We start from the raw sequence: 27,733 nt of genomic DNA on the forward strand, positions 1-27,733 counted from the left end.
CTTCATGAACCACCTTGGGCCTGGCGTGTGGACAGCCCCCTTGCCTCCATGCTGTGCTCAGGCCAACAGGAAGTTGCTGGTTCCTCCAAATCAGCAGTCATGCACGGAAAAAATGCTATTTGCAGATGCTTTGATTTTTAAGATTAATACTTCTTTTATTAAAGTTCAATTTAAAGGGTACCTGGGTGGCTCAATCAGTTAGGTGTCTGACTTCGGTTCAGGTCATGATCTCACAGTTCATGGGTTCAAGCCCCACATCGGGCTCTGTGCTGACAGCTCAGAGCCTGGAGCCTGCTTCAGATTCTGTGTCTCCCTCTCTATGCCCCTCCCTGGCTCACACTCTCTCCATCTCTCTCTCAAAAATAAATGAACATTAAAAAAAATTTTTTTAAGTTAAATTAAAAAATCCAGTATTTCCAGTGTAAATCTAGTTATTAACCAAGTGCAATTCAACAATCACTTTTCGAAGTGCCTTCACAAATTAATTTAATGCTATTAAATATTTAAATACTGACTTTGAAGATTTAGTATATTATAATTCTCTTTTTAATTCTTTTTCTGATTAAGACCTTCCATTTGGGTCTCAAGTCACATTCTTGATGGTATCATGATGCCAATTCATCAGATCCTGCTCACAACATGGAATCACACTGTAAACTTTTATACTATTGCATGATTTGGGTTGACCGAATTCTGTATCTCTCTCATCATTTCCTTCCTTGGCAGGGCCGTAACTCACATTTTTAAATAGCACCCTTTGTATTTTACATGGTTCTCCTGTTTTTTTGTTTTTTTGTTTTTTTGTTTTTGGCTCCACAGTTTTCAGGCTCTGTGCTAATGACCCCCCACCATATACTAATAGCACCCCACACCAATGCCTGATCTCTTCCCCAGTTTCTGACCTCCTTGGCCTGTCCTAACATCCCTACATGGACCAAATTCCAGTGCTGAGACCCGACCTCTGCACTGTTGCTCTTGTCTTCTCCCCTTCCTGAATGTTCTCTCCCCTTCTCCACCCATCCTTCAAGGCTCAAGTCAAATCCCATCTTCCTTCACCACAGCCCCTCAGGATTTCTCTCTTCTCCACACATGTACTGCCCATTGCTGCTGCCTCATGTTATTGCCTGTTAGTTTTTCCTGCTTTTTGTTTTCCCTCATCTATATCAGAAACTCTTAGAAAACAAGAGTTGTGTTTTAGAGGGTTTGTATCCCTGTTTATAGCCTAGCATAGGCATGATAGCATGGGCATGACAGCAACTCAATAAATGATTGCAAGGGTAGGTGACTTTCATTAGCATGTGATTCCCAGGTGTCTAATTCTGCTCCTGCCCAGTGTGCTGTGGGTAGTCAGTGATGACTGAGCAGTAGTAATCCAGGCTAACCACTTGAGGCTATGGCACATTCTATCAGCATGTAATTGTGCTTCTCAGCTTGCTTGATGCAGAATTACTGACTTCAACCAGCTGGTAAAGTCCAGAGAAGTCATATCTGGTTCAGATTTTCCATCCTGAAATTATGATGCCTATAGTTATCCGAACACTTCTATCTGAAAAATATACCCCTGTGTGTTTAACTCTTGCTAAAAAGAAAATGCTGCATAATATCCTTCAGCAAACCTTACTTATGGACAATGAGTATGTGGAAACAGGGAACAGGAGAAGCAGCTCATAAAAACCCTTTTGCTAGCTTTAGTTGTGTCAAGACATACAGGAAGACAGACCTTATTTTTACAAGAACTAAGTTTGCGGTTTCTTGATATATAGAGATAGATAGATAGATAGATAGATAGATATGCAAAGGGGTATCCATAGCTCCTTGTATCCAGAGGAAGGAAATCAGAAAAAAATGTCCACATGACAAATGAACCAAGTACAACCAAACCGCAGACCCGAGATGTCTCTCTGATTTATTGCAGGAACCAGGGGAGTCTCCCAACCCAACTATTGGTCTGACAGTTTCAGTTGACAGCAGTTGCCCTCTCCCCACCCAGCCAAGAGGATGATTCATCCCCCGTTCCCTGGGCCAAGTGTTTGACAAAATACTCTACATCGCCATGGGAACAGCCCAGTATCTGCTTTCACGTGGGTGTGGTTAGACTAAGTACCGCTGCCCTCCCCCTCTTTTTTGTACCTCTTTGACCAGTTATAAATTTGAAACATTAATCACAGGAAAAGGCCATTTGACACATGCCAGAAGAGAGCTGTCACACAGCAGTGCAAGAAGCAAAGAGGAAAAGAGAGATCCAAAATGACACAATTAACTTTTTAACTGCCACTCTTCATCATATGTCTCTGATGTCACTTTAGTTACACACAATACTGAACTACCTGTGGATCATGATGGTAGGTACTGAGGTCTGACAATGAGGTACTCTTAATGCTCACACATCACTTATTATTATTCCTATTTTACAGATGAAGTAAAGAAGACTGCACAACTGGTAAGTAGCAGAGCCAGGATTCACTCAGGCAATCTGACTCCAGGGACCCACACTCGACTGCTGTATCTGATTGCATCAGGTTAAAGACAGAAAGATCCTCCTACATTGTTTGCATGGGGGTTTTGTTTGTTTTTGCCAACTGAAGTTAGACCATATCAAGGCTTTAAAAACTAAAACAGGAGGGATTTCTAATTTGACAGCTAACTGCTAAGTAAGCAAAAAACTGACGAAGTGCCATAGGAGAGACCCAGCTACTAGGATAGAGATGCCCCACTCACAGATTCATGGAGAAAGTTCCGTGTTTGGTGCCAATCAGCCCCAATTCCTCCTTACAGCTGACTGCTTTACTCTCCTTCACAGCCACACATTCTGCCCACTTAGGTCAGGGGACTCACAGATCCTACCCCCCCGCCCCCAACAAGGGGCCGGTGGGGGTAGGGAGGGTTCTGCCAGGGATGGGTCAACACAAGTGTACCACCATTGCTAGAAACACAATTCACAGACCCTATCCCCCTGACAGAGGGCCATCAGGGACACCCAGGACAGCCTCATGCCCTGAAGAAGTGTCCCCATTTTCCAGAACACCCTCTCAGTTGTCTGAACTCAAAGAGGGCTATCAGCTCTGGGTCCAGAGCCATTATTTGAGAGGAAGATGAAAATGGAGGCAATGACTACAGTCATTTAATGCAAAGCTGAGAGTGGAGGTTTGGATGCACATAAATTCAAAAGCAAACTGAGAATTACAAGTAACCACTTTTTTGGGCACTGGAGTTAAGTATCATGCTGGCTAGCAGTTTTCTTAGGTCTAATTCAGGTCATTAAAGGTAATATGAAATTCCTCTGGGCTTATAGCATTATGCTGTCGTGATACTGTAGGGCCAAGGCAGGCCGCCCCAAAATGAGCCACTTTGGCACAAAGGTTATTTGGAGTTAAAAAGCAATCAAAACCCAGCAGGCTCAGGAAAAGCTCTTCACCTCCCCCACAACTGTCTGAAAAGAATTTGGACGGAGGACCTGCTCCAGGAAGAGAGCTGTCACCATAGATAACTACACCGTACCACGAACTAGGTACAGGGAGGAACCTGGCAAGGCCTGTCTGATCCAAGTCTTCTGTGTCCCATTGTTTCTGAGTGGCCCAGCAAACATCTACTCTTTTCTTTTTTTTTTTTTTAATGTTTATTTATTTTTGAGAGAGAGAGAGAGAGAGAGAGAGAGAGAGACAGAGGGCAAGCAGGGGAGGGACAGACAGAGAGGGAGACACAGAATCCGAAGCAAGCTCCAGGCTCTGAACTGTCAGTAAAGAGCCCGACACGGGGCTCGAACTCACAAACCGTGAGATCATGACCTGAGCCGAAGTCAGATGCTCAACCAACTGAGCCACCCAGGCACCCCAATGTTTACTCTTTTTTACCTTCCTGGGAATTGCATTCCTTCCCTTTGAAGTTCAAGACCCTACCTCCAGCTCCTTAACTCTGGACAATATATGTATCTCCTTTTGCCTGTTTTTAGAATTTCCATGTCTGTGTGGATTTCCTATACCTACAAGATTAAATTTGATTTTTTTTTTTTTCTGTTAATCTGTATCATGTCAATTTGATTCTTAGTCCATCGAGAAGGACCTAGAAGGGGACAGGAATTTCTTGCTCCCAACACTACAAAAATTTCGTGCCACAATAAGCCAGTGTTGCAAGTATGGCCAACGTGTTAGGCCTGCCTCGGAGAGGTCAGCAAAATGTGATTGTCAGAAACCCATCTCATCCTCAGAGGAGTGTGGAGCATGCAGGAAGGCTGCCTGGGACTATCCCTCACCTCTGTGGTTGACTAGCTGTGGAACTGGGCAAGTTACTTTCCTTCTCTGTCCCTCAGTAGGCCCACTCATAAAAAGGGGACAGTAATAGCTCCTACCTCTTAGGGTTGTTATGAAGATCAAAGAAACTAATTCATGCCAAATGCCTGTAACAGTTCCTGGGACATCCTGCCACATATTTCAGCCTTGGCCATTCCTGTGGTGCCTGGCTGGCTCAGTCATAAGAGCGGCAGTTCTTGATCTCGGGGTAGTGAGTTCAAGCCCCACACTGGTGTAGCAATTATGTAAATACATAAACTTAAAAAAAAATCTGTCATTCAGTTGAGCTCACTGTATTTCCACATGAGCTCAGCCTGCCTGCTGAAATATGGTATGCAGGGAAGTCAATTTGCTTGCTAATTGGGAGGCTACTATGTAAAAAAGCCTTATTTACCTAACTGAAGAGTTTCGAGTAACTTATCCAAGGTCAAAGATCAAGTACATGGCGGGGAATTGTTCTGGGGCAGCCAGGCACTCCAGCTGAGGGGTGGGACTCCACTGACCCCTCAGACCTAATACACTAGGATCCTACCGAGTCCACGTCTCAGACTACGGGTTCTAACACATACAATTCAGAGTGGTCACACTGTATGTTGACCGTTTAGTGAAGGACAGCAGTGATAGAATTTTGCCAATAAATATCTAAAAGGAGCAATGTCTGGGGCACCTGGATGGCTCAGTCGGTTGATCGTCCAGCTTCAGCTCAGGTCATGGTCTCATGGTTCATGAGTTTGAGACCCGCGTCGGGCTCTCATTTGCAGAGTCTGCTTTGGATCCTCGGTCTCCCTCTCTCTGTGTCCCTCCCTCACTCTCTCTCTCTCTCAAAAATAAGATATAAACATACATACATACATACATACACATATACATACATGGAGCGATTTCAAAGCTACTGTGAAGCAATTTCATGCCATGGATTCAAATGATTGCAAATTTTGCAAAATTTGGCAAAAAGAATGTTATGAGTGGATGCCAAACATAAGGGAAGAGTGAGGGAAAGGTAAAGCACAGAGGACTACTGGATTTTTGTTTATCTGTGATAGTAGTGAGAACTACAGACTGTAAAAGAGGTGAAAAAATCTGTATGGACTTTTACCAAAGCCAGTTTTAATTTTTTAAAAAGTGCTTACAACAGTGCATAGTTACCAGGCAACTGTAACCAAGTTACAACATCAGTGGTGAAAATATGACACACACACATACTCATGATCTTTCCAACAAAGGGCCCCTGACTCATTTTCACCAGTCCTCAATATCATTGCTCACAGATCTGCAGCAGCCATGATATCATCATTTCTTCCAGTGAGCCAGAGGGAAAGAAGCAGTGTGTGTGTATGTGTGCGTGTGTGTGTGCGCGCGCGCGCGCATGAGAGAGAGAGACAGACAGAGAGACAGAGAGAGAGAGAAATGGGGCGGGGCAGGGCAGCAAGAAAGAGAGTCAAATGATCTTCATCACTTTCCCCAGCAGCAGGCTTAGTTTAGGACACTGATAAATTTTAGGAGAATCATGATGTACTTTGAGGGAACTGATTGAAGACTACCTTCAACCATAAGGCAGTGTGGGTGCAGTGTTTACTCACACGGACTCTGGCACCAGACTGCCTAAGTTTGAATTCCAATTTCTTTACTTCCTTGCTATGTTTTCATGGATGAGTTGTCTAACCTTGATAAGTTTCAATTCCTCCATCTGTAAATGGGGGATAATAATAGACCCTACACTGTAAAGTTGTTGTAAGGATTAAATCAGTTAAAACAGATTGAATGTTTAGAACAGGGGGGTGGCACATAATTAGTACTCAACAAATGTCAACTTTATTATCTCTCCCAATGAAAATCAGAGGTAACTCAAAAATGCTAACCCTTTTGACCAGTGATTCTCAACAAGGATGAGTCACCTCTAAAAAGTGGGGGAATTTACAAGTGTGTTTTGGTTGTCACAAGAATTGGCAGGCACAGGGAGCACTCCATGGGTGGGGTCAGGGTTAAGGTTAGATGTTCTACAACCCATAGGTCAGTGCAACGGTGAGCTGCCTCAGGTCCTACACAACATTATGTATCCTCCCAGCCTTCATGTAGGTCAAAATTTTGTCTATGACTATCTGAACCTAGAGCCCAATTCCATTTTATGTCTAAATGCAAAGCAGTTTTCCCACACCTTGAACATTACTGAATTTTACAGGAATGCAACTGGCATGTAAATCAAGTAAACTTCAGTTGTTTAGAACCTTTCCAAGAATTGTTCACATTTTGTAAAATGAGGTTAACTAACAACAAATTTGAGTCACCAACATAACATACCTGTATCAGCCAGTAACTGTACTATTGCCATCACGGTGATTTCTACGTGTACTTGCAAGATTCTTATTCCATCATATGTCTTCCAAGGTAGCTATGCCTGAGCAATCAGATGCTGGAATCGGTATATTTTATTATAAATTACTACCCTGTCATTTCCCCTTTATACGACTGTTTGGGTATTAGATTGGTTTTTTAAATTATATAACTAGACCATAATCAAGGGTCAGGAGACCCCTCACTCCACAAAAGACTTGCTGTACGATGTTATAAGAATCAGTAATCTTTCTGGGCCTCCAGTGTCCTCATTCAGATAACAAATATTTACGGAACACCTGCTACTAACCAGAGTGTGGGCTGAGCTTTATCAGGTCAATGGAACATTGTCCTTGGTCTCAAGGAGATTCTCGGTCACTCTGAAAGAGAAGAGAGGTGACTAGATGCTGAGGTCTCATTCAGCTTTAACAGTCTACGAATCTATGAATCTAAATAGAATTTAATGTTTACTACCTTTTAGGTACATGAGTGAGGTTCCCTGAGCTCACAAATTTTGTTATATCGCAGGAAACAGTTATTTGAAAAGTTTCTCCAAAACAGTAAATCACAATCTTTATTTATCTCAGTTCAAAGCATGTCTGTGAAACTTTCCTTTTTTCCCCCCAAACTAAGGTACAAGTATTGTTATCACTTTCAATTCCATTTAATTTTAATTCAGTGTCCCCTCCCTCTAAAAAGTCAGTGAGCACCTACTGGCCCTCTCTTCTCTCAGCAGTAATTATTTATTTTATCATACTGATGCTGCTGTTATCTTTACATGTACAGAGGCAATTTTAAATGAGTATATTTTAAGGCAAATTTAAGGTTTTTAAAAATAAGAGAGGGGCGCCTGGGTGGCTCAGTCGGTTAAGCGGCCGACTTCAGCTCAGGTCACGATCCCGCGGTCCGTGAGTTTGAGCCCCGCGTCAGGCTCTGGGCTGATGGCTCAGAGCCTGGAGCCTGCTTCCGATTCTGTGTCTCCCTCTCTCTCTGCCCCTCCCCCGTTCATGCTCTGTCTCTCTCTGTCTCAAAAATAAATAAAACGTTAAAAAAAAAATTAAAAAAAAAATAAGAGAAATAATCTTAAGGGAGGGATAGAAGCATAGGGAAGAGAGTCACAAAGAATACGGAACTTAGGTAAGAAGCACAATGTAATTATGGTGGACAGGATCAGGAAGAAAGTTAAAAGACAACACAAAAACAAAACAATTTTTAAAGAAAAGGAAGAGCAACGTGGTAGGAAAACAGCAGGGAGGAGAGCGAGACACATCCTCTTTGTTTTATTCTTGCCCCCAACAGCTGATACAGTGCCCCTTGGCTTCTCTCTGAACTGTGCCAAAGGCAAAGGAGCACCAGGGTCAATGGGCCTCTGATGCCCCCTGCAGGTCCTCAAAGCAACTTGCTTTCCCTTTTTTAAAATAGGACTGATGGCCCGTTATTTAACCTGTATAGAGAAACCTAGGTCCGACAAGGAGACAGAGCAAAGCCAAGTTTCCACAGTGTATATTTCTGCGATGACATCAAGATTATGCTGTGGCATTCCTCGTATTAATGAAATGAGAGATTTCACCTGGATTTATCCAAGACCTGTAGTGTAGTTAGTTGTGATTTAGTTAAAATGCATGAAATTTGTCAGAAAGACTGGGTTTGAATTCCTGCTCTATAACTTATTAATTTTGTAATCCTGGGAAAGCTAATTGATCTCTTAGAGCTGCCTCCTCACCTTTAGAATGGACATATCAAGGCAGACCTCATAGGGTTGCTGTGAAGAATTAAATGTGGCATTATGGGTATAAAGTGCCTCATTCAGTGTCTAGTACCTGGTAGCTCTCATCACCTCATTCCAAAGAGAAAAAATACATTAAGAGCTCTAGATCTCTGGTGATACCAGAAGTCAAGGAAACGTAAATAACTGTCATGTTCTTTATATTCTCTCTCTCTCTCTCTCCCTTTCTCCCCTATTCCTCCACGCTGAAGCTCATTGCAGCTCCTGTGGTTTCTGATCCGGAGTGAGAAATCCCACAGGCAGAGCCCATGTTTCCTGAGCTGCCGCTCCCCTGTGAGGACTATCCTCACTGTAACTCGAACCTCATTTCCCAGGAGGATCCTTAGAACTCCCAGTACTTCATTCTCGTAGCCCTAGAAACTTGGAGGAGCGTGCACCTACAGACTTGTCCCACAACAGATGTTTGTGCCTAGAAACCTGCTGTCTCCGACCTTAATCCCACTCAGGGGAGGACACAGACACTGTTCATTAGCTGACGCTCTTACCGTGTCTGCTGTACAGTACTACTTGGCAGAGCACCAAACAGCAACAATCCAAAAGCCATCCGCTCTTCTATGCCGTACGATTTGATGGCGACAAATTTTGCAGGCCAGGTTTCCAGATCTAGGACGGGTATTCCTAGCGGTCAATTTTGAGCTAGTCTGCATCACTAAACATACTTCATTGCCCTCCAGGCACATTTAGTCCTGCTATGGATGTAAGAACTGGAGAAAGAGGAAGGGAGTATCTTATCCTTCTTTTCACAGAAGAAGAAACAGTCCCAAGATCTCATTTTATAGATCTGTTGCCTCTTCTGTACCCAATTCGGAAACCAAAAAGGTTTAACAATTTATCACTGTGTAAGGCTCAGCAGACTAAGTTTTAAAGTTTTGCTAAGCCCTTAATAAGACAGTAGTCATGGGGCGCCTGGGTGGCGCAGTCGGTTAAGCGTCCGACTTCAGCCAGGTCACGATCTCGCGGTCCGTGAGTTCGAGCCCCGCGTCAGGCTCTGGGCTGATGGCTCGGAGCCTGGAGCCTGTTTCTGATTCTGTGTCTCCCTCTCTCTCTGCCCCTCCCCCGTTCATGCTCTGTCTCTCTCTGTCCCAAAAATAAATAAAAAACGTTGAAAAAAAAAAAATTTTTAAAAAAAAGACAGTAGTCATCAGTTAAAGGGACAAACTATTAGGTACTGAGACAGACAATACTGATCAGCTAATTGAGGAAAATTAGTCACAAGTATATAGGGAAATAAAGATGTATAAAATCTTCCTAATGACTCAAAAGATGTTTATAAATAACCAAAAATTTTACCTACTGACCACAAATTGAGAAGATTTAGGATAAAAGTCAATGGAAGGTACAGATAATTGTCTAAAAACACTTGTAGGCAGAACAGAAGGTCCCCCAAAATGTCCACATTGTAGTCTCCAGAATCTATGAATGCTACCTCATGGGGCAAAAGGGATTTTGCCAGATGTGATTAAATTAAGGAACTTTAAATGAGATTATCCTCAATTGTCTGTGTCGGCCCAACGTACTCACAAGGGTCCTTAAATGTGAAGAGGGAGGCGGAAGAATCCAAGGTGGTATCAGGACAGAAGCAGAGGCTGGAGTGATACCGTTGCAGGCTGGGGCCTAGAACCAAGAACTGAGGGTGCCCTCTAGAGGCTGGAAAAAGCAAGGAAACCGACTCTGTCCTAAATCCTCCAACCCTGCTGACACCTCAGATTTTAGCCCCATGAGATCCATTTTGAGCTTCTGACCTCCAGAACTATGTTTGCACTATTTTAAGCCACTAAGTTTGTGGTGATTTGTCAGAAGCAATAGGAAACTAATACATGTTATTTTGGCTATTTCAGGTTAATGTGCAGTTTTGGTGAGAACATACTCAACAAAATTGTCAACAAATTCTATGATGTTCCTTTTGTGTGTACTCAATGTATCACAAGGTATTTTCAGAAGACATGAAAGGAAAAAAAAATTAATACATAAATGGAAGGCAGAGTTACTACAGCCTAATTGGACGTATTAAAACCACAAACTTTATGGAACGTATACCTGCAAACAGTTCCACACAAAGGCACAAAAAGGGGTAATAAACTACAGAAATCTGGTGTTTATTCTTAATGCATTCTTCACAAGCTGGCAAGATGTCAGTGGACTATTAACTATGCTTAAAGCCCACCTCTCCTCATCCAGAACAGTAGCCTAAAAACTGAGATTTTTAATTTCTCAAACGAAAGAAAGTGGCATACATCTGACAATGTCTAAGAAGCAAACAGAGCCACAATGTTGGTGTTACTTCTCAGTATCTATCAAAAATTTTTTTAACGTTTATTTACTTTTGAGGGACTGAGAGAGACAGAGCACCAGCAGGGGAGGGGCAGAGACAGAGAAGGAGACACAGAATCTGAAGCAGGCTCCGGGCTCTGAGCTGTCAGCACAGAGCCCGATGCAGGGCTTGAACCCACAAGCTGTGAGATCATGACCTGAGCCGAGGTCAGACGCTTAACCAACTGAGCCACCCAGGCGCCCCTCTATCAAAATTTTTTTGGAGGATTATCTGAAGTATATGTAAGTTGCAGTACATTTTTCTCTGAAATAGGCCAGACTGTCAGAAAGCTATATACCTGTATTTTATTTTTTTGCCTCCCCTACTGGGTCTCTCTGTTACCCTTGAATTTCTTTCCTTGGACTAGGGTACCATCAGCTTATGTTGAGGGACATTACATGGTAGAGCCCTGTGAGGCTTTTTCCTATCCATACAGTCAGGATGTCATCGAGAGTGTTATTCACTGCATTATATAGAATTCCCTCTGAGAACCCCTGTATACATCCATGCCTTAACATCTCAGTACCAGAAACAGGTGAACTGTTTCTAAGCAGAAAGTGGTTCTTTTGAACTTTTACAGAAATATAATATATATGACATTATACATTTGTCAAAAACCATGGAACTATACAACACAAAGAGCAAGCTCTAATGTAAATTATGGACTTTAGGTATGGCATTACTACTGGTTCATCAACTGTAACGAAGGCAAGGTATTAATAATAAGGGAAACTGTTTGGGGGAGAAGGGGTACATGGAACTCTCTGTACTTCCTGTTTAACTTTTCTGTGAACCTAAAATGCTCTAAAATGGAAAGTCTATCTAAAATATCTATACAGCAAAGGGCATGTATCTGCAGCATAGAGGATTCTGGAAGGATGGGGGCAGGGGTGACAGCAGCTATTTTTCAATCTCTGAATCTCACCTAAAACCAGACAAGCGAGTAGATAGCAAAACCAACACCTTATGGACATTCACAGTGTTGGGAGCAAGAATTTCCTGTCCCCTTCAAGGTCCTTCTGGCTGGACTAAGAATCAAATTGACATGAGACAGATTAACAGGAAAAATTCAAATTTAATTTTGTAGGCACAGGGAATCCCCAAAACGGTCAGGCAACATGAGGTGTATATGTGGTCCTGAGCTAAGGGGCAAGAGGTAGGGTCTAGAACTTCAAAGGGAAGGAATGCAATTCCCAGGAAGATACAAAAGAGTAAATGTTTGCCAGGCCACTCAGAAACAATGGGACACAGAGGACTTGGATCAAACAGGCCTTGCCAGGTTCCTCCCTGTACCTAGTTCATGGTACCATGTAGTTATCTATGGTGACAGCTCTCTTCCTGGAGCAGGTCCTCCATCCAAATTCTTTTTAGGCAATTGTCAGAGAGGTAAAGAGCTTTTCCTGAGTCTGCTGAATTGTCTTGCTGAATTTGATTGCTTTTTAACTCAAAATAACCAGACTGCTGTGTGAGGCACAGTCCATTCTTTATCAAGGTATTAAAGAAGCTGTATGAGTTTGCCACAACTTACCTGTTCTACTGCTGATGGCTATCGAGTGGTTTCCATCTCGGTACTGTTACCAAAGAAGCCACTATGGACATTCTTTCCCTCACTTCTGTTGGGTATAAGCCTAGGAGGGGAACCGCTGGGTCACAGAGAATGCGTATGTTCAGCCTTAGTAGATCCTGCCCAACAGTTTGCCAAAGTGATTTTTATCAATTTATACTCTTACTAGTGGAGAATGAGAATTCCAGTTGCTCCTCCAAAACTTGGTACAAATACAAAACTTGGTATTGTCAGGGTTTTTTTAGTAGCCATTCTGATAGGCATATATTGGTTAATCTGCATTTCCCTAGTGATGAATAAAGCTGGTACCCTTTCATTTGCTTATTGACCATTTGGATATCTTCTCTTCTGATGTGCTTGATCCAGGCATGTGGGGGAGGGGGTGTGGGTGTGTTGTTAGACCTTTTCTTATTACATAAAGGTGTTCTTCGTATACACAAAGCCCTCTGTCAGATGCATTTTGCAAGTATCTTCTTCTCTGAGGCCTGTCTTTTTACTCTTATTGGTTATCTTTGGATTAATAAAAGTTCTTAACTATAATGAAGTTCAACTTATCAATATATTTCATTTATGGTTAGAGATTTTTGTATCTTAAGAAATATTATTTCTCCTCTAAGGTCATCTTTATGACCTCTACTTCCATGTACTCTTTTAGAAGTTTTATTGTTCTACCTTTCCTGTGTACGCCTATAATCCATATGGAACTGATTTTTGTGCATGGTATGAAAGAGGGTCAAGGCTCATTTTTTCCCATCAGCTACCCAATGGATCCAGCACCATTTGTTAAAAAGAACGTATCTAACCTGCTCTACTGCAATGACACCTTGGTTGTAAAGCAGGCGTCCATATATATGGAGTCTGTGTCTGCATGCTCTTTCCTATTCTGTGGGAAATAGGTTTAAGAATCCTGTAGGCTTGCTCCAATGGGTTAACAAGGCTTTGGGCGGAAAGCCGCCACAGGGTGAAAGCGCCCAAGGCCAGTCATTAAATAAGACAAAGCATAGAACCCCCCAACAGTTAGAGGCCATTAAGAGCCAAAACACCCAAGGTTAGCTAATGAAAAGGTGCCTTGTTAGCCTTAAGGCAGCATGCTCCAGCAATCTGACACTTTGGAGATAACAGCTACTTGACTGTATCCCCCACAGAGAAACACTGTCCATCTGGCATCTGGCACCAATATATCATTGTGCTTTAATCTCAACTTCTACTGCCACTCGCCCCCCAAACCCTTTGCTTCTTACATACACAAATTAACGGTCACTACCTTATTGGTTTCTTCTGCACGTTCATCACATGTGTAAAACCTTGAGAGCTCAATAAGTACAGAGACAAAACCCTTGTTTGGGTCTCTTGTCTCCTCCTGGACACTAGCCTCTCTCATATTCAATTCTGCATCCACTCTCTTGCTGGACAAGAGGGAGCTCCAGACTCAAAGTCTGTGACACTATTCTATGGATCTGTTTGTCTATCTCAAACCTAATACATCCAAAACTGAATTCCTGATCTTTCCCCCTTAAAACCTGCTCTAAGTCTTACTGTCTGCCTCGTCTCAGTTGCTGGCGGTTCCATACTTCCAGTTGCCCAGGCCCAAACCCTTGGTATCATCCTGATGCAATTCATCAGTGAATCTTGTTACCTTTACCGTCAAACTATATCTAGAGTCACTACCTCCATCACTCCCACCCTGGTCCAAGAGACCATCCTCTCTCATCTGGATGACCACATTAACTTTCTAACTGGTCTCCTTGACTGGTAGTAACTGGTTGGATGTGAGGCATGGGAAAGAAGGAGGAATCAGGATGCCATCTAGATCTTTTGCCATGAACGTTGGAAATTGCTTTTCAAAATGGGCTAGGGAAGAAACTGGTTTGGGAGCAGAGGGAAGAAAGTCCCCTGCTTCTGTTGACTATCTACCTAGTGGCCAGGGAAATACTTAAATTAGCTCACACGAGTTACATCATGCCCCTGCTACACAGAAAAGACTCCAGTGATGGTAGGAGTAAGAGTCAGAGTCTTTACAATCTCTCATAGCTTAGAGCTCTCATAGAGCTTAGATCTACAAAGCTCTATGTAATTTGGCTTTCATTAATTAGCTCTTTCCTTTTTTTTTTTTTTTTTTTTTTTTTTAATGTTTATGAGAGAGAAAGAAACAGAGAGAGAGAGTGTGTGCAGGGGAGGTGCAGAGACAGAGGGAGACACAGAATCCAAAGCAGGCTGCAGGCTCTGAGCTGTCAACACAGAGCCTTCCTTGGGGCTCAATCTCATGGACCACGAGCTCTTGACTTGAGTGAAGTCAGATGCTTAACTGAACCACCCAAGGCACCCCTAATAGCTCTCTCTATATTATTCTATCCTTTATTCACTGTGATATGGCCATAGTGGCCTCTTTGCTATTCCTTTAAAAACCAGGCAAATTCCCACCTCAGGGCCTTTGCACTTGTCATTTTCTCCAAAACCTCATTTTCACCAAGCCTTTGCTCAAGTATCATGTTTTCAGGGAGTCCTTTCCCTGATTACTCCCTTTCTAGTACTCCCTATCTGCTTTTCCTTTTTTTTCACATTAGTTCTGATCACCTTGTAACTCTAAAGTCAACAAAAGCAATGTTGAGAAAGACCAATGTTAAAGAAACACTCTTTAATGAAAACCATACACTACAGACTTCTGAGGAATGCATCAGAACATTCATAAAGGACTTCAAAAACTTTTTTTTGTATATTTTGTTTACTGCTATTTCTCCAGCACTTAGAAGAGAACTTAATATATACAGATGTTTAATAAACATTTTATAGTTTAAGCTAATGAAATAACTCAAGGCAGAGCCCTAGATATCTTCAGGACTGGAGAGCCTACCTTGTGATTGGAGGGCTAGAACTTTCTGTTGCACCCCGTGAGCTCTGGAGAAGGGAAAGGGGCTGGAGACCGCTCAAACACCAGTGGCCAGTGATTTAATCAATTGTGCCTACATAATGAAGTCTCAATTTTAAAAACTCAGACAGGGTCTAGGAGAGATTCCAGGTTGGTGAACCTGATGTGCTGGGCAGGTAGCACACTCAGAAAGCCTGATGTGCTGGATGGGTAGCACACTCAGAGAGGCAGGGAAGCTCTGAACCACCCCCTCCACCCACCCCCTGCCTTTATAATAAAATTGCCATGGTAACTATGGGCTGAGTTCTGCAAGTTGTTGAACTGGGTGGGGAGAGGGGTACAAGAACCTCAGGATTTATAGTCAGCTGGCAGAAGTGAAGGTAGCCTGAGTGCCCGGATCTGCAGGTGGTATCTGAAGTGGGGGCAGCCGTGTGGGATGGAGCCTTCATCCACCGGGTCTGAAAAAGGACAGTCACTCAGCCAGATTTGAACCCACGCTTTTTAGCAGAATATGGTTGAAGAATAGCCAAGGTTGCCAGATTGCACTCTGTAAAAACAGAGAAAGCAGGATACATGTCCCAAGATGTAATGAGAAAGTTGATGACTCCACATAAAAGGAACTTTGCAGAGATTCAGGAGTTAAAACCTGGATGAGATGAAGTTAAGAGAACCAGAGACAAGGCACTTTAAAGAAAAGAGATCAATACTTTTAACTGCTGAGAAGACACCAAGTAGGATGAAGCCTGACAAATCCCCACTGAATCCAGCAGTGAATGACAATTCAGTATTACCTGGGGATAGAATACACAGGCTGAGAAGTGTGGGGTTTCAGAATTGTGGCTGTGGTGGAAGAGAGGAGGCAGCACTGGGAGTGAGGGCATCTGCCAGCATTATGGCATTTCATTTTGGGTGAACGAGCAGGTGGGGTGTGGGGTGTGTGCGTGCGTGCGTGCGTGCGTGTGTGTGTGTGTGTGTGTAGAGACAGAGAGAAAACGAGTTGGGGAGGGGCAGAGAGAAAGTGAGAGAGAAGATCCCAAGCAGACTCCGTAGAGCCTGAGGTGGGGCTGGATCTCACGACCATGAGATTGTGACCTGAGCTGAAACCAAGAGTGGACACTTAACCGACTGAGCCACCCAGGCGCCCCAAAAGAGCAGGTTTAAACCAAAAGGGGCCAGATGTAGAAAGTGCCAAAGGGTAGGTGCCAGGCCCCCAGCTCAGAAGTCTGGTCACAAAGCAGGCTGACAAGTTGTTAGTTTTACTTTTATAACTTGTGTTGTTTGAATGTTCTTAGCTTGTAGAGTTGGTATTTTCTCTGCATTTAAAAAAAAAAAGAAGAAGAAAGAAAAAAATGAATCTCATTTTTGAGAACAAACAATCCTTTCTTGTGCTACAGCTGCTGCCCCCCCCCCCCCTTCTCCTCACAGGGAGGCTTCCAAGGGGCAGTCAGCCCATTCCTACAGCATCCTGTCTACTCGCTCCCACCCCTGCCACCCACCCCTGCCACCTACCCCTCCAGTCCAGCCGCTGGCCCCGCTTCACCCCAGCAGCTCTAGTAGGGGCCTCCCATGTGTTCTATGAGAATAATTCAAAAGACACTTTCAGGTCTTCTCTCAAGCTTTTTCTATTTGCCAGTTGGATATCTCCATGGGTATCCCCAACTCAACAGATATTCCTTCTTCCCTTTGTCCCCAAACACACTTCTTTTTCCCACTCTGATGAGTACCTCCTACCATACCCCACCCAAGCCAGAAACATGGCATCCTGACTTCTCCTTTTCTTCAGGCCCTGGGTCGCATCCATCGCTAACCCCCCTCACTGACACCCAGCCCCCAGACAGCTCTCAAGCATATCCCTGATTCAAATGCAATTTCCACATAGTCTCCGTGGTGATCATTTTCTTTTTTAAATCTAGGCCAGATAATGTCATTCCTCTGCTAACAGGCCTCTTGTGGCTCCCCACTGCCTAGGGTAAGCACCACCACATTAGTGTGGGTGGTGATGGTTCTTTAGGATCCTGAAAGCCCCACCTGCTGCCCCACCCTCATCTCTTCCTACATCCCCTTCCTAACCGATGTCCAACCCCCACAGAAACCACTGATGGTTCCCTGGACTTGCCAAGTGATTCCATGCTGTCCTCTGGCATTGGGAACTGCTCCTGGAGACCCTGCACCTGCACCTGCCCTCTCCTGCTTCACCTACTGGGCCAACTCCCATTGGCCCCACAAGACTTACCTCAGACTTCACCTGCTCAGGGACTTAGTGACTTACACAGGGACAGTTTCATTATTAACCTATTGCAGCTTCCCTTTTCAAGACTCTTAAGGCATTTGGGCTAGTGTCTAATCCTAAATGGTTTCATACTGTAGCAAAGAAAGTATGGCCTACAGTAATCCCACAACTACGGAAGTAGATTTGTTTCTTTAGTCACATGTTGGTGCCTCAAAATCAATCCGTATTGAGTATTTATAAGTATTTATAAATGGTGCTTTTAATTAGTCATGGCATACCAAGCAATTTTAAGCTTTCTTAAAATACAATTCTGTAAAGAACACTGTTTATCCAGAGTAGTCGACCCCACTCACTACCAGAATCTTCATCTAAAAGCTTGGGTGGATCCATCAATCCAGGTGTCTTTACCATAACAAATCTTATGGGAGCCTTTAATTCTGAAATTGACAAAAGCAATGTTGAAAAAGACTGACCCAGCACTCTGTGAAAAGAACGACATGGCAGAACCTTTTTAGGAGTGCATCCTAACATCTAAGAAACCCTCTCTTTGATGATAGCACCAGGACATATAATTTTCTCTGTGTTTCATCTGTAAAATAGGGGTAATAATGGTTATCCCACACAATTATCCTAATGACTAAGTGAAGAGAGCTTTGAATCAGAGATAAAAAGTTGGAAGCATCAGCATATATATAGACAGTGTTTAAATCCATGGGAATTGATGAGATAATCTAGAGAGGTGGGTTGAGAGAGGAAGAGTCCCCAGCCTCTTTCCAAATGTTTCCTGTTTATTTGTTCATCCAACAACTATTTTCTGAGTGCCATGATCTATCAGTAACTGTGCCAGGCGCTGGAGATGCAGGGCTGAGCTTGGAGACGGAGAGAAAGCACGGCCTCCTGAGGGAGGCAGAGGGCACACGAATATCTACTTAATTACAAACTATACTAAGTGCTTGAAAGGAAAAATCAGAGCTACTGTGAGAGAACATCATGAGGACCTAATTCAGATTAAATACTGACTGTAAAGCACCTAGCATTGCCTCTGACACACTTGGTCAAGGAAGGTGTCACTAAGTGACAATTATGCTGACACCAGAGGATTAGCTGGAGTTAGCAAGGTGAAGAGTTGGGGATAAGAGCACTGCCAGCAGAGGAACAACATACAAGAAGGCCTGAGGCAGGAAAGAACCTAGGGTAGTCCCCGAAAGGGGACCCAATATGACCAGAGCATATGACAGTTAGAAAATGGCAATGAAAAAAAAAAAAAAAAAATACAATAGAAAGACAGAGTCCTGGCCACTGAGGACAGAACTCTTTCCCTTGCCACTTGGTTAAAATGACTATGAAAACCACCCAACACCTCTAGATACCACATCAACATAGTAACAACGCAACGTGAATTGCATCTGCCTGGAGTGGTCCTCTTTCTAACCACCCCTTTCTTCACCCCCTGTCTCCCCCCCCCCCCCCCCCCCCATCAACGTGCACCCTTTGCCATCCAGAATCTCACTTTGGTGCACTGCCCTGGGGAAAACAATTCAAGAATGCATCCTTCCTAGGCAGGATATATTCAAAGTGCTGAAAGGGAAAAAGGTGCAGCAAAGAATACTCATCCAGCAACGCTGTCACTCAGAATAGGAGAGGTAAAGAGTTTCTCAGACAAACAAAAACTTAAGGAATTCATGACTACTAAACCAGACCCACAAGAAATATTAAGGGGATCCCTGAGTAGAAACGAAGACCATAAGTGAGAGGATGAAAAATAGGAAGCACAAAAGCAGTAAAAATAAAAAATTTGTAAAAATCAGTCAAGGGATTCACAAAATAAAAGGATGTAAATGACACCATATACCTAAGGAGTAAAGGTAAAGGAAAGGAGTAATGATGGGTTTAAACTTAAGCAACCATCAACTTCATATAGCATACTATATGCAGAAGATGGTTAACCAAATGGTTAACCAAAAATCAAAAACCTAATGGTTAACCAAAAATCAAAAACCTAATGGTTAACCAAAAATCAAAAATCAGTGATATGCAAAGAATAAGGAGAAAAGAATCCAAGTATATGACTAAAAAAGCCAGCAAACCATGAGAGCAAGAAAATTATCAGAGAAAACCTATAAAAACAACCACAAAAGAAGTAACAAAATGGCAATAAATACATATTATCAGTAATTACTTTGAATATAAAAGGATTAAATGCCCCAATCAAAAGGCATGTGGTGACAGAGTGGATAAAAAAACAAGACCCATCTATATGTTGCCAGAAGAGACTCATTTCAGACCCAAAGACACCTGCAGCTGTGAGGGGATGGAAAAACATTTCTCACGCAAATATGTGTCAAAAGAAAGCCAGGATAGCAATATTTATATTGGACAAAATAGAGTTAAAACAAAACTGTAACAAGAGACAAAGGATACTATATAATAATAAAGGGGACCATCCAACAAACTATACATACAACAACTGTAAATATTTATGCCCCCAACATGAAACCACCCAAATACATAAAGCAGTTAATAACAAAAATAAAGGAACTAATCAATAGTAATATAATAATAGCAGGGGATTTTAACATGCTACTTACATCAGTGGACAGATCATGCAAACAGAAAATCAACAAGGAAAGAGTGGTTTTGAATGACCCATTAGACCAGATGGATCTAACAGATATATTCAGAACATTCTATACTAAAACAGCAGAAAACACATTCTTTTTGAGTGCACATGGAACAGTCTCCAGACTAGATCACAGGTCACAGATATCAGGCCACAAAACAAGTTTCAACATATTCAAAAATATTGAAGTCATACCATACCATCTTTTCTGACCACATTATGAAACTAGAAATGAACCACAGGAAAAAAAAAAACCTGGAAAGAGCACAAATACATGGAGGTAAAATAACATGCTAAGCAAACAATGAATGGGTCAACCAAGAAATCAAAGAAGAAATAAAAAATGACATGGTTAAAAAATAAATTAAAAAAAAATTTTTTAACTAAAGAAATAAAAAATTACATGAAAACAAACGTAAACAAAAAAATGGTCCCAAATCTTTGGGATGCAGCAAAAGGAGTTCTAAAAGGGAAGTTTAGAGGCTCCTGGGTGGCTCAGTCAGTTGAGCATCCAACTTCAGTTCAGGTCATGATCTCATGGTTCATGAGTTTGAGCCCTGAATCAGGCTTGTGGCTGTCAGTGCAGAGCCTGCTTCAGATCCTCTGTCCCCCTCTCACACTCATGCTCTCTCTCTCAAAAGTAAATGAACATTTTTTCATAAGTGAAGTTTATAGCAATACAGGTCTACTTCAGAAAGCAAGAAAAATCTCAAATAAACAACACAATCATACCTAAAGGAGCTAGAAAAACAAGAAACAAAACTCAAAACCAGCAGAAGGAAGGAAATAATAAAATTAGAGCAAAAATAAATGATATAGAAACTGAAAAAAAAATAGATCTGTTCAATGAAACCACAAGCTGGTTCTTTGAAAAGATCAACAAAATTGATAAGCCTCTAGCCAGACTCATCAATTAAAAAAAAAAAAAAAGGAAGAGAGAAGTCAAATAAACAAAATCACTAATTGTGGGGAATAAGCTTAGGAATCCCCTGGGCTTACACCAATGGGTTAACAAGGCATAAAGAAGTACAAAGCCATAGGATGCTCACACCTGAGTTTGGGTAAACAAGATCAAGACCCCAAGAGAGAGCAGGGGGTTGCAAAGGCACCCAAGATATAGAGGGGATGCAAAGGCCCCCAATACAAAGCTATATGAGGTAAGCAAGATCAGCCCTTCCAGGTGAAAATTACCCCCAATTTAGTACTACAGCAGAAAGCTGCTTTCACAGGAGGGAAGAACCAAGTTAGGTAAACAGTTAAATAGGGCTATAGACCACTGCACTGCGCTGTGGGTGATGCTGCCCACAGTAGAGATGATTAACAAAAGAAAGGTGTCTTGGGGCGCCTGGGTGGCTCAGTCGGTTGAGCGACCGACTTCGGCTCAGGTCATGATCTCGCAGTCTGTGAGTTCGAGCCCCACATCGGGCTCTGCGCTGACAACTCAGAGCCTGGAGCCTGCTTCTGATTCTGTGTCTCCCTCTCCCTCTGCCCCTCCCCTGCTCATGCTCTGTCTCTCTCGGTCTCAGAAATAAATAAACATTAAAAAAATTTAAAAAAAAAAGAAACGTGTCTTGTTAACCCTGAGGTCATGTGTCCTATCTGTCTCATCCCCTAGGCTAGCTAAGATAAACTGAGGTGGTGCCTCATGTCCACTGTAAACAACCCTATGCCCGGCTGCCCGGTGCCAAGATTTTGTTTTGTATTAACCCACACCCCTAATCCTGAATATCTTCAAAACCCCCTTTTTCCTCATGCCCATGAGTTAATTTTCACTGATTCATTGTCTCTTTGTGCATGTCCATCACCATGTTTGTAAGCCTTCCAATCCTAATAAAAATGGGGCAAGGACACATATTCCAGGCTGTTGTCTTTTCCCAGACAAGATTCTCACTTTTCATCCTGCGTCCTGCTCTCTTACTAGACCAGAGAGAAATTTAGACCCAGAGTCTATGACAACTAATGAAAGAAGAGAAATAACCAACACCACAGAAAGACAAACTATTTTAAGAGAATATTATGAAAAATTATATGCCAACAAATTGGACAACCTAGAAGAAATGGATAAATTCCTAGAATTACACAACCTACCACAACTGAATCAAGAAGAAACAAAACTTGAACTGACCAATAGCTAGTAAAGAAATTAAATCAGAAATCAAAAAAAACTTCCAGGAAACAAAAGTCCAGGGCCAGACGGCTTCACAGGAGAATTCTAGCAAACCTTTAAAGAAGAGTTAAAGTGTGCTTGGGTGGCTCAGTCAGTTGAGTGTCTGACTCTTGATTTTGGCTCAGGTCATGATCTCATAGTACATGGGATCAAGCCCAGAACCAGGCTCCACGCTATCAGCCCAGGGATGCTCTCTCCTCTCTCTCTGCCCCTCCCCTGGGTCGTGTGTGCATACATGTTCTCTCTCAAAATAAATAAATAGTAAAAAAAATTAAAGAAAATAGAATTAATATCTATTCTTATCAAACTATTCCAAAAAATAGACGAGGAAGGAAACATTCCAAATTTGTTCTATGAGCCCAGCATTATCCTGATACCAAAACTAGAGAAAGACATCACCAAAAAAGAGAAGTACAGGCCAAATATCTCTGATGCAAAAATCCTCAACAAAATACTAGCAAATCAAATCCAACAATACGTTAAAAAAAATCATTCACAACAATCAAGTAGGATTTATTCCCAGGATGCAAGTGTGGTTCAATATTTGTAAATCAATCAATGTGATTCATCAACAAGAGAAAGGATAAAAACCATATGATCATTTCAGTAGATGCAAAAAAAGCATTTGACTAAGTACAACATAGTCAACCATCCATGATACCCATTCATGATAAACCCTCAACAGAGCAGGTCTAGATGGAATATACTTCAACATAATAAAGACCTTATATAAAAAAATCACAGTGAACATCATACACAATGGGGAAAAACTGAAAGCCTTTCTTTACCCTAAGGTCAGGAACAAGTCAAGGATGTCCACTCTTACCACTGTTAGTTAACATAGTACTGGAAGTCCTAGCCACAGCAATCAGACAACACAAAGAAATAAAAGATAAAGATAACTGGATTACAAGGTAAACTCAAGAGTATACGCTATATATACTCAAGAGTATATGCTAACTGGATGGGGAGAGGAGTTGTGGAACAAGGAGAGGTCAAAGGTGACTCCTAAATTTCTAACCAGGAAATGGTGCCTCATGTAGAGGCACCTGGGTGGCTCAGTCGGGTAAGTGACAGACTTTGGCTCGGGTCAAGATCTCGAGATTCGTGAGTTCCAGCCCTCTGTTGGGCTCTGTGCTGACAGCTCGGAGCCTGGAGCCTGCTTCAGATTCTGTGTCTCCCTCCCTCTCTGTCCCTCCCCTGTGCACGCTCTCTCACTCTCTCTCAGAAATAAATAAAATTAAAAAATTTTAACAGCAGATTAAATATTTCAGAAGAAAAAAGATTAGTGAACTTGAAGGCATAGCAATAAAAACTATAGAAAACAAAACAAAGAAAAGGGATTTTTAATAATGAGATTTGGAAAGAATAAGAGAGCATCAATAAGCTCAGAGACAATGTAAAGTGGCCTAATATACAAGTATTTGGAGTCCTTAAAAGAAGGGAAGAGGGGGGAGAACTGAAAATATACTTGAAGAAGTAACAGCTTACGATTCTCCAAACTTGATGAAAATTATAAATCCACAGATCCAAGAATCTCAATGAACCCCAAACACAAGAAATATGAAAACATTACATCAAGGCAAATCATAACCAATTTGCTAAAAAAAACAAACAAACAAACAAAAAACAGTGATAAAGAGAAAATCTTAAAAGCACCAATAGGCTTGCTCGATGTAGGATGGCCACAAAACTTCAATCTGTAAAAACACATCTACAAAGCCCAATAAAGAGAATCACAAAAAAACAAGGTATGCCTGTATGGCAAAAGATGTACAAGACCCACATTACAAAACATTGCTGAGAGAAATTACATGAATTAAATAAATGGGAAGATATAACTTTGTTCATAAGAAGACCTGCTGATGAAATACAACTTATTCATAAGAAGACTTCATTTGCTGAGACATCAAGTCAAAATCACAGCAGGTTTTTCTTTTTTGTAGATATTGACAAGCTGATTCTAAAATTCATATGGAAATGCAAAATATCTCTAGAATAGCCAAAACAACTTTGAAAAAGAACAAAGTTCAAAATAATTTTGAGACTAATTATGAAGCCATAGAAATAAACACAGTATGGTATTAGCATCCAGAAAGAACTGGCTTGGGGCACCTGGGTGGCTCAGTTCGTTAATGGTCCAACGCTTGGTTTCAGTTCCGGTCATGATCTCAACGGTTCCTGGGATGGAGCCCGCGTTGGGCTCTGCGCTGACAACATGGAAACTGCTGGGAATCTCTCTCTTCCTCTCTCTCAAAATAAATAAATAAACTTAAAACACACACACACACACACAGAAAGTTAACTAGCTCAATGGCACAGAATACAGAGTCCAGCAATATACCCAAAGGTATATGATAATCAATTTTTTATCCAAGTGCAAAGACAATTAAATGAGGAGAGCTTTTCAACAAAGGGTACTGAAATAATGGGAAATTAGTGTCATAGATACCAATCACTCACCAAAAAAATGTAGAATGGGGGAGGGGTCTCTCAACTTAGCGCCAAGCTCAAAGCCAAGTTTATTTATCTCTGATAAATCTTTCCCCGTAATGGTCCCTCGAGTTCCACCTTTACTATGTGAGTAGTGACAGAAGTGTGTTGGTGGGAAAACACTATGTAATGAGCATGTGCTGGCTGTTCAGCAATTTTAATAACTATTACGAGTAACTTTTAGAGTCTTACGTAACTTTTAGAGCCTTAAGACTTCAGGATGTAGGAGGACTGTCGTATATTGGTAAATGTTTAATAAAAGGGAGAGAAGAGGCCCTCATGTGCAGTGAGTGAATACTCCCAGGCAGTGGATTTCAAGCCGCCAGGTGATGTGACTGAAAGTGGATGTTAGGAAGATTTGTGCCTACTATTCCCCCCACACAAATAGGATAGAGGTGAACAACCCCAAGAGCAGATAGTAGTAAAATAATTAGGAAGTTACAGTTTTCAGTACCGAAAACCTTCGTTTAAAAAATAATTTATTGGGGCGCCTGGGTGGCGCAGTCGGTTAAGCGTCCGACTTCAGCCAGGTCACGATCTCGCGGTCCGTGAGTTCGAGCCCCGCGTCAGGCTCTGGGCTGATGGCTCAGAGCCTGGAGCCTGTTTCTGATTGTGTCTCCCTCTCTCTCTGCCCCTCCCCCGTTCATGCTCTGTCTCTCTCTGTCCCAAAAATAAATAAAACACGTTGAAAAAAAAAATTAAAAAAAATAAAAAATAAAAAAATAATTTATTTAGTGGAGTGCCTAGGTGGCTCAGTTGGTTGAGCATCTGACATCAGCTCAGGTCATGATCTCGCAGTTCCTGAGTTTGAGTCCTGAGTCAGGCTCTGTGCAGACAGCTTAGAGCCCGGAGCCTGCTTTGGATTCTGGGTCTCCCTCTCTCTTGGCCCCTCCCCTGCCTGCACTCTGTGTCTCTCCCTCTCAAAAATAAATATACATTTAAAAAAAATTTTTTTTTAATTATTTAATTGTAAGGCGACATAACTTAAGTTTTGATAATGGCAGTATTTAAGGATCGTCTAGCCAAACTCTGAATTTTTAAGTCTGGTCCCATGAGCCAGCGCCAGCACACCACTGGCCCGGGGCAGTTTCCTAAGGAAAGTACAAGGTAACTCCAGGTAACTTCTAACTTCGTGACTCCCAATTAAAGAGAAAGTTCTTCGGTGCACTTTTTTCAGTACGCGCAACAAACAGATGACGAAACAGAGGCCAGGTGCAACGGAAGAGTCCATACATGGTGTCAGGTGGGAAGGGGTTTGAGCTCAGGTCTGTTTCCAAAGCTAGCGACGAACACATCCTACGAGTTCCTCCATTTGAAAACAGCCTGACTTCAACTTTTAGTTCTGCCCCGGGATTTAAGGGGGCGCGGAACGAGGGGCAGCGGAAGAGGCAGAAAAGGAGCATTTTAAACGTATAAATGCCCTTTTAGCAGCCGGAAGGCTCTCTACAAATCAGTACCAACCCGATCCCAGGTACGTGTCTGTGGCCTACAAGCCCTTATTCCTACACTTCTCGTGTGCGCTCCTACCTGCCAAGAGTCCTAAGTCTTCTTAAGAGCAGGAGGCTGCTTGGGAACACGATTGCGCAAAGCGCCAAAGCGCGAAGCCGGAGGGCGCGGAAGCTGCAGGGGGATGGGCTGCAACCGCGGTGGAGGAGGGGCGGGGTGGGGCGGGGCCGCCCGTTCTCCCCGCCTCCCGGGCCTAGCGCGGGAGGCCGGCCTACCTCCTCTGCGCCCCAGCGGTCTGGCGGGCGGGGGAAGTGGTTAAGGCTGGCTGCCCCCTTGGGGGCGCCGAGTCTAACGAGATCAAAAGCCGCTGCCCCGCCCGCCTCTAGGAGCGCGCCGGGGTCACGTGCCCCTTCGGTGAATGGGGAGGAGCGGGCGTGAGGGGGCCCAGCACTAATCCGGACCCGAGCCTTGATCGCTTTCGGAGCCATGCTGCGGAGCTGCGTCTCACGACTGCGCACGCTTGCGGTTCAGCGCGGCCTGCCCGGAGGCGCGCCTCTGCCGGCGAAGGACCCGTGGTCGCCGCGGGTGAATCCCGGAGCCGGGCGGCGGGAGCGGGCGGCCAAGCCAGGCTGCGTCAGGGGTGACCCGGTGAGGACGACTGCGCCGGAATGTTGATCAGCCCGCTGACCGTAGAGTAAACGCTAACGTCAGCCCCAGAGGCGTCGGTTTTAGCAGGGGTCGCTTACTTACAGTCCTGAGGTTCAAAGACGGAGAGGGACAGGGAGGGGACTCCGGTATGAAGCAGCGTGCTGGATGCTGGATTCTGGCCATTAGGTCGGGAAATCCCGCTGCTACTGATGACCAATAAAGAAGGGGTCATGGTTCGGGCGAGGTCACAGCAGGCGCCTGGTGGAGCTGGAGTCTGACTTAGCACTCCGGCTCTTGACCATCACATTGTAGGGTCGCAAGAAGAGCAGTGTTTCTCCCTAGAGGTTCATCCTAATCGTCTCTGCTTGACGGAAAATTGTATCCTCAAACCAGTTTGTCACTTTTGGTGAGGTTGTTGTAAGATTAAAATGAGGTAATATTGCTTGTTCTGGTGTTCCTATGTTTTGCTTCACTGACATAGTCAATTAATATTAATTAAGCCCCAACAATATGCAAGGCATTAGTCTCTGATGATGTCTTTATGACAAGTAAGAAAACTCTCAGTTGAGTTTGGGAGAAAAAGATGAGATTGTAAAATTAAAAAAAAAAATGTACTGGCGCAACTGGGTGACTCAGTAGGTTGAGCCTCTGTTCAGCTCAGGTCATGATCTAACGGTTTGTGAGTTCAAGCCCCAAGTGGGGCTCACTGCTGTCACGGGGAGCCCGCTTGGGGTCCTCTGTCTCCCTCTCTCTCTGCCCCGCCGCTGCTCGCAACTCTCTTTGTGAGCTCTCTCCCAAAAATAAATAAAACATTTTTTAAAAATGTACTGTATGCTAAAATGAAGTACTAAAGGAACATAGAGGAGGGAACAGCTCTGTATTGAGCTCTTTCTTGTACCTTTTAAAGAATAACGTGGGCGAAGGTGCCTGGGTGGCTCAGTGGTTGAGTGTGGGACTCTTGATTTTTGCTCAGGTAATGATCCCA

At 43.0% G+C, this 27,733-nt stretch overlaps 1 protein-coding gene and 1 pseudogene across 3 annotated transcripts in view; one reads left to right on the plus strand and one right to left on the minus strand.

Moving 5' to 3' along the window:
- LOC132671719 (phospholipid hydroperoxide glutathione peroxidase pseudogene) overlaps window positions 1–26,273 on the minus strand; it is a 68,738-nt pseudogene extending 42,465 nt beyond the window's left edge. Inside the window, exons 1-3 of the transcript XR_013557354.1 lie at window positions 26,182–26,273; window positions 15,130–15,602; window positions 6,928–6,997 (exon numbers count right to left, since the gene is read on the minus strand). The product of XR_013557354.1 is annotated as a phospholipid hydroperoxide glutathione peroxidase pseudogene (transcript). The remainder of the gene's footprint in view (window positions 1–6,927; window positions 6,998–15,129; window positions 15,603–26,181) is intronic.
- A 122-nt stretch (window positions 26,274–26,395) lies between these two features.
- THEM4 (thioesterase superfamily member 4) overlaps window positions 26,396–27,733 on the plus strand; it is a 34,784-nt gene continuing 33,446 nt past the window's right edge. For both annotated transcript variants that reach the window (XR_013557352.2, XM_060622845.3), the window contains exon 1: window positions 26,396–26,748. Coding sequence is in view for 1 of the 2 variants with exons in the window: in XM_060622845.3 (XP_060478828.2) it covers window positions 26,587–26,748 (162 nt within the window). In the remaining variant the exon portion in view is untranslated. The remainder of the gene's footprint in view (window positions 26,749–27,733) is intronic.

The sequence above is a fragment of the Panthera onca genome, chromosome C1 (genome assembly GCF_046562875.1).
Source record: "Panthera onca isolate mPanOnc1 chromosome C1, mPanOnc1 haplotype 2, whole genome shotgun sequence".
Classification (NCBI taxonomy): domain Eukaryota; kingdom Metazoa; phylum Chordata; class Mammalia; order Carnivora; family Felidae; genus Panthera; species Panthera onca.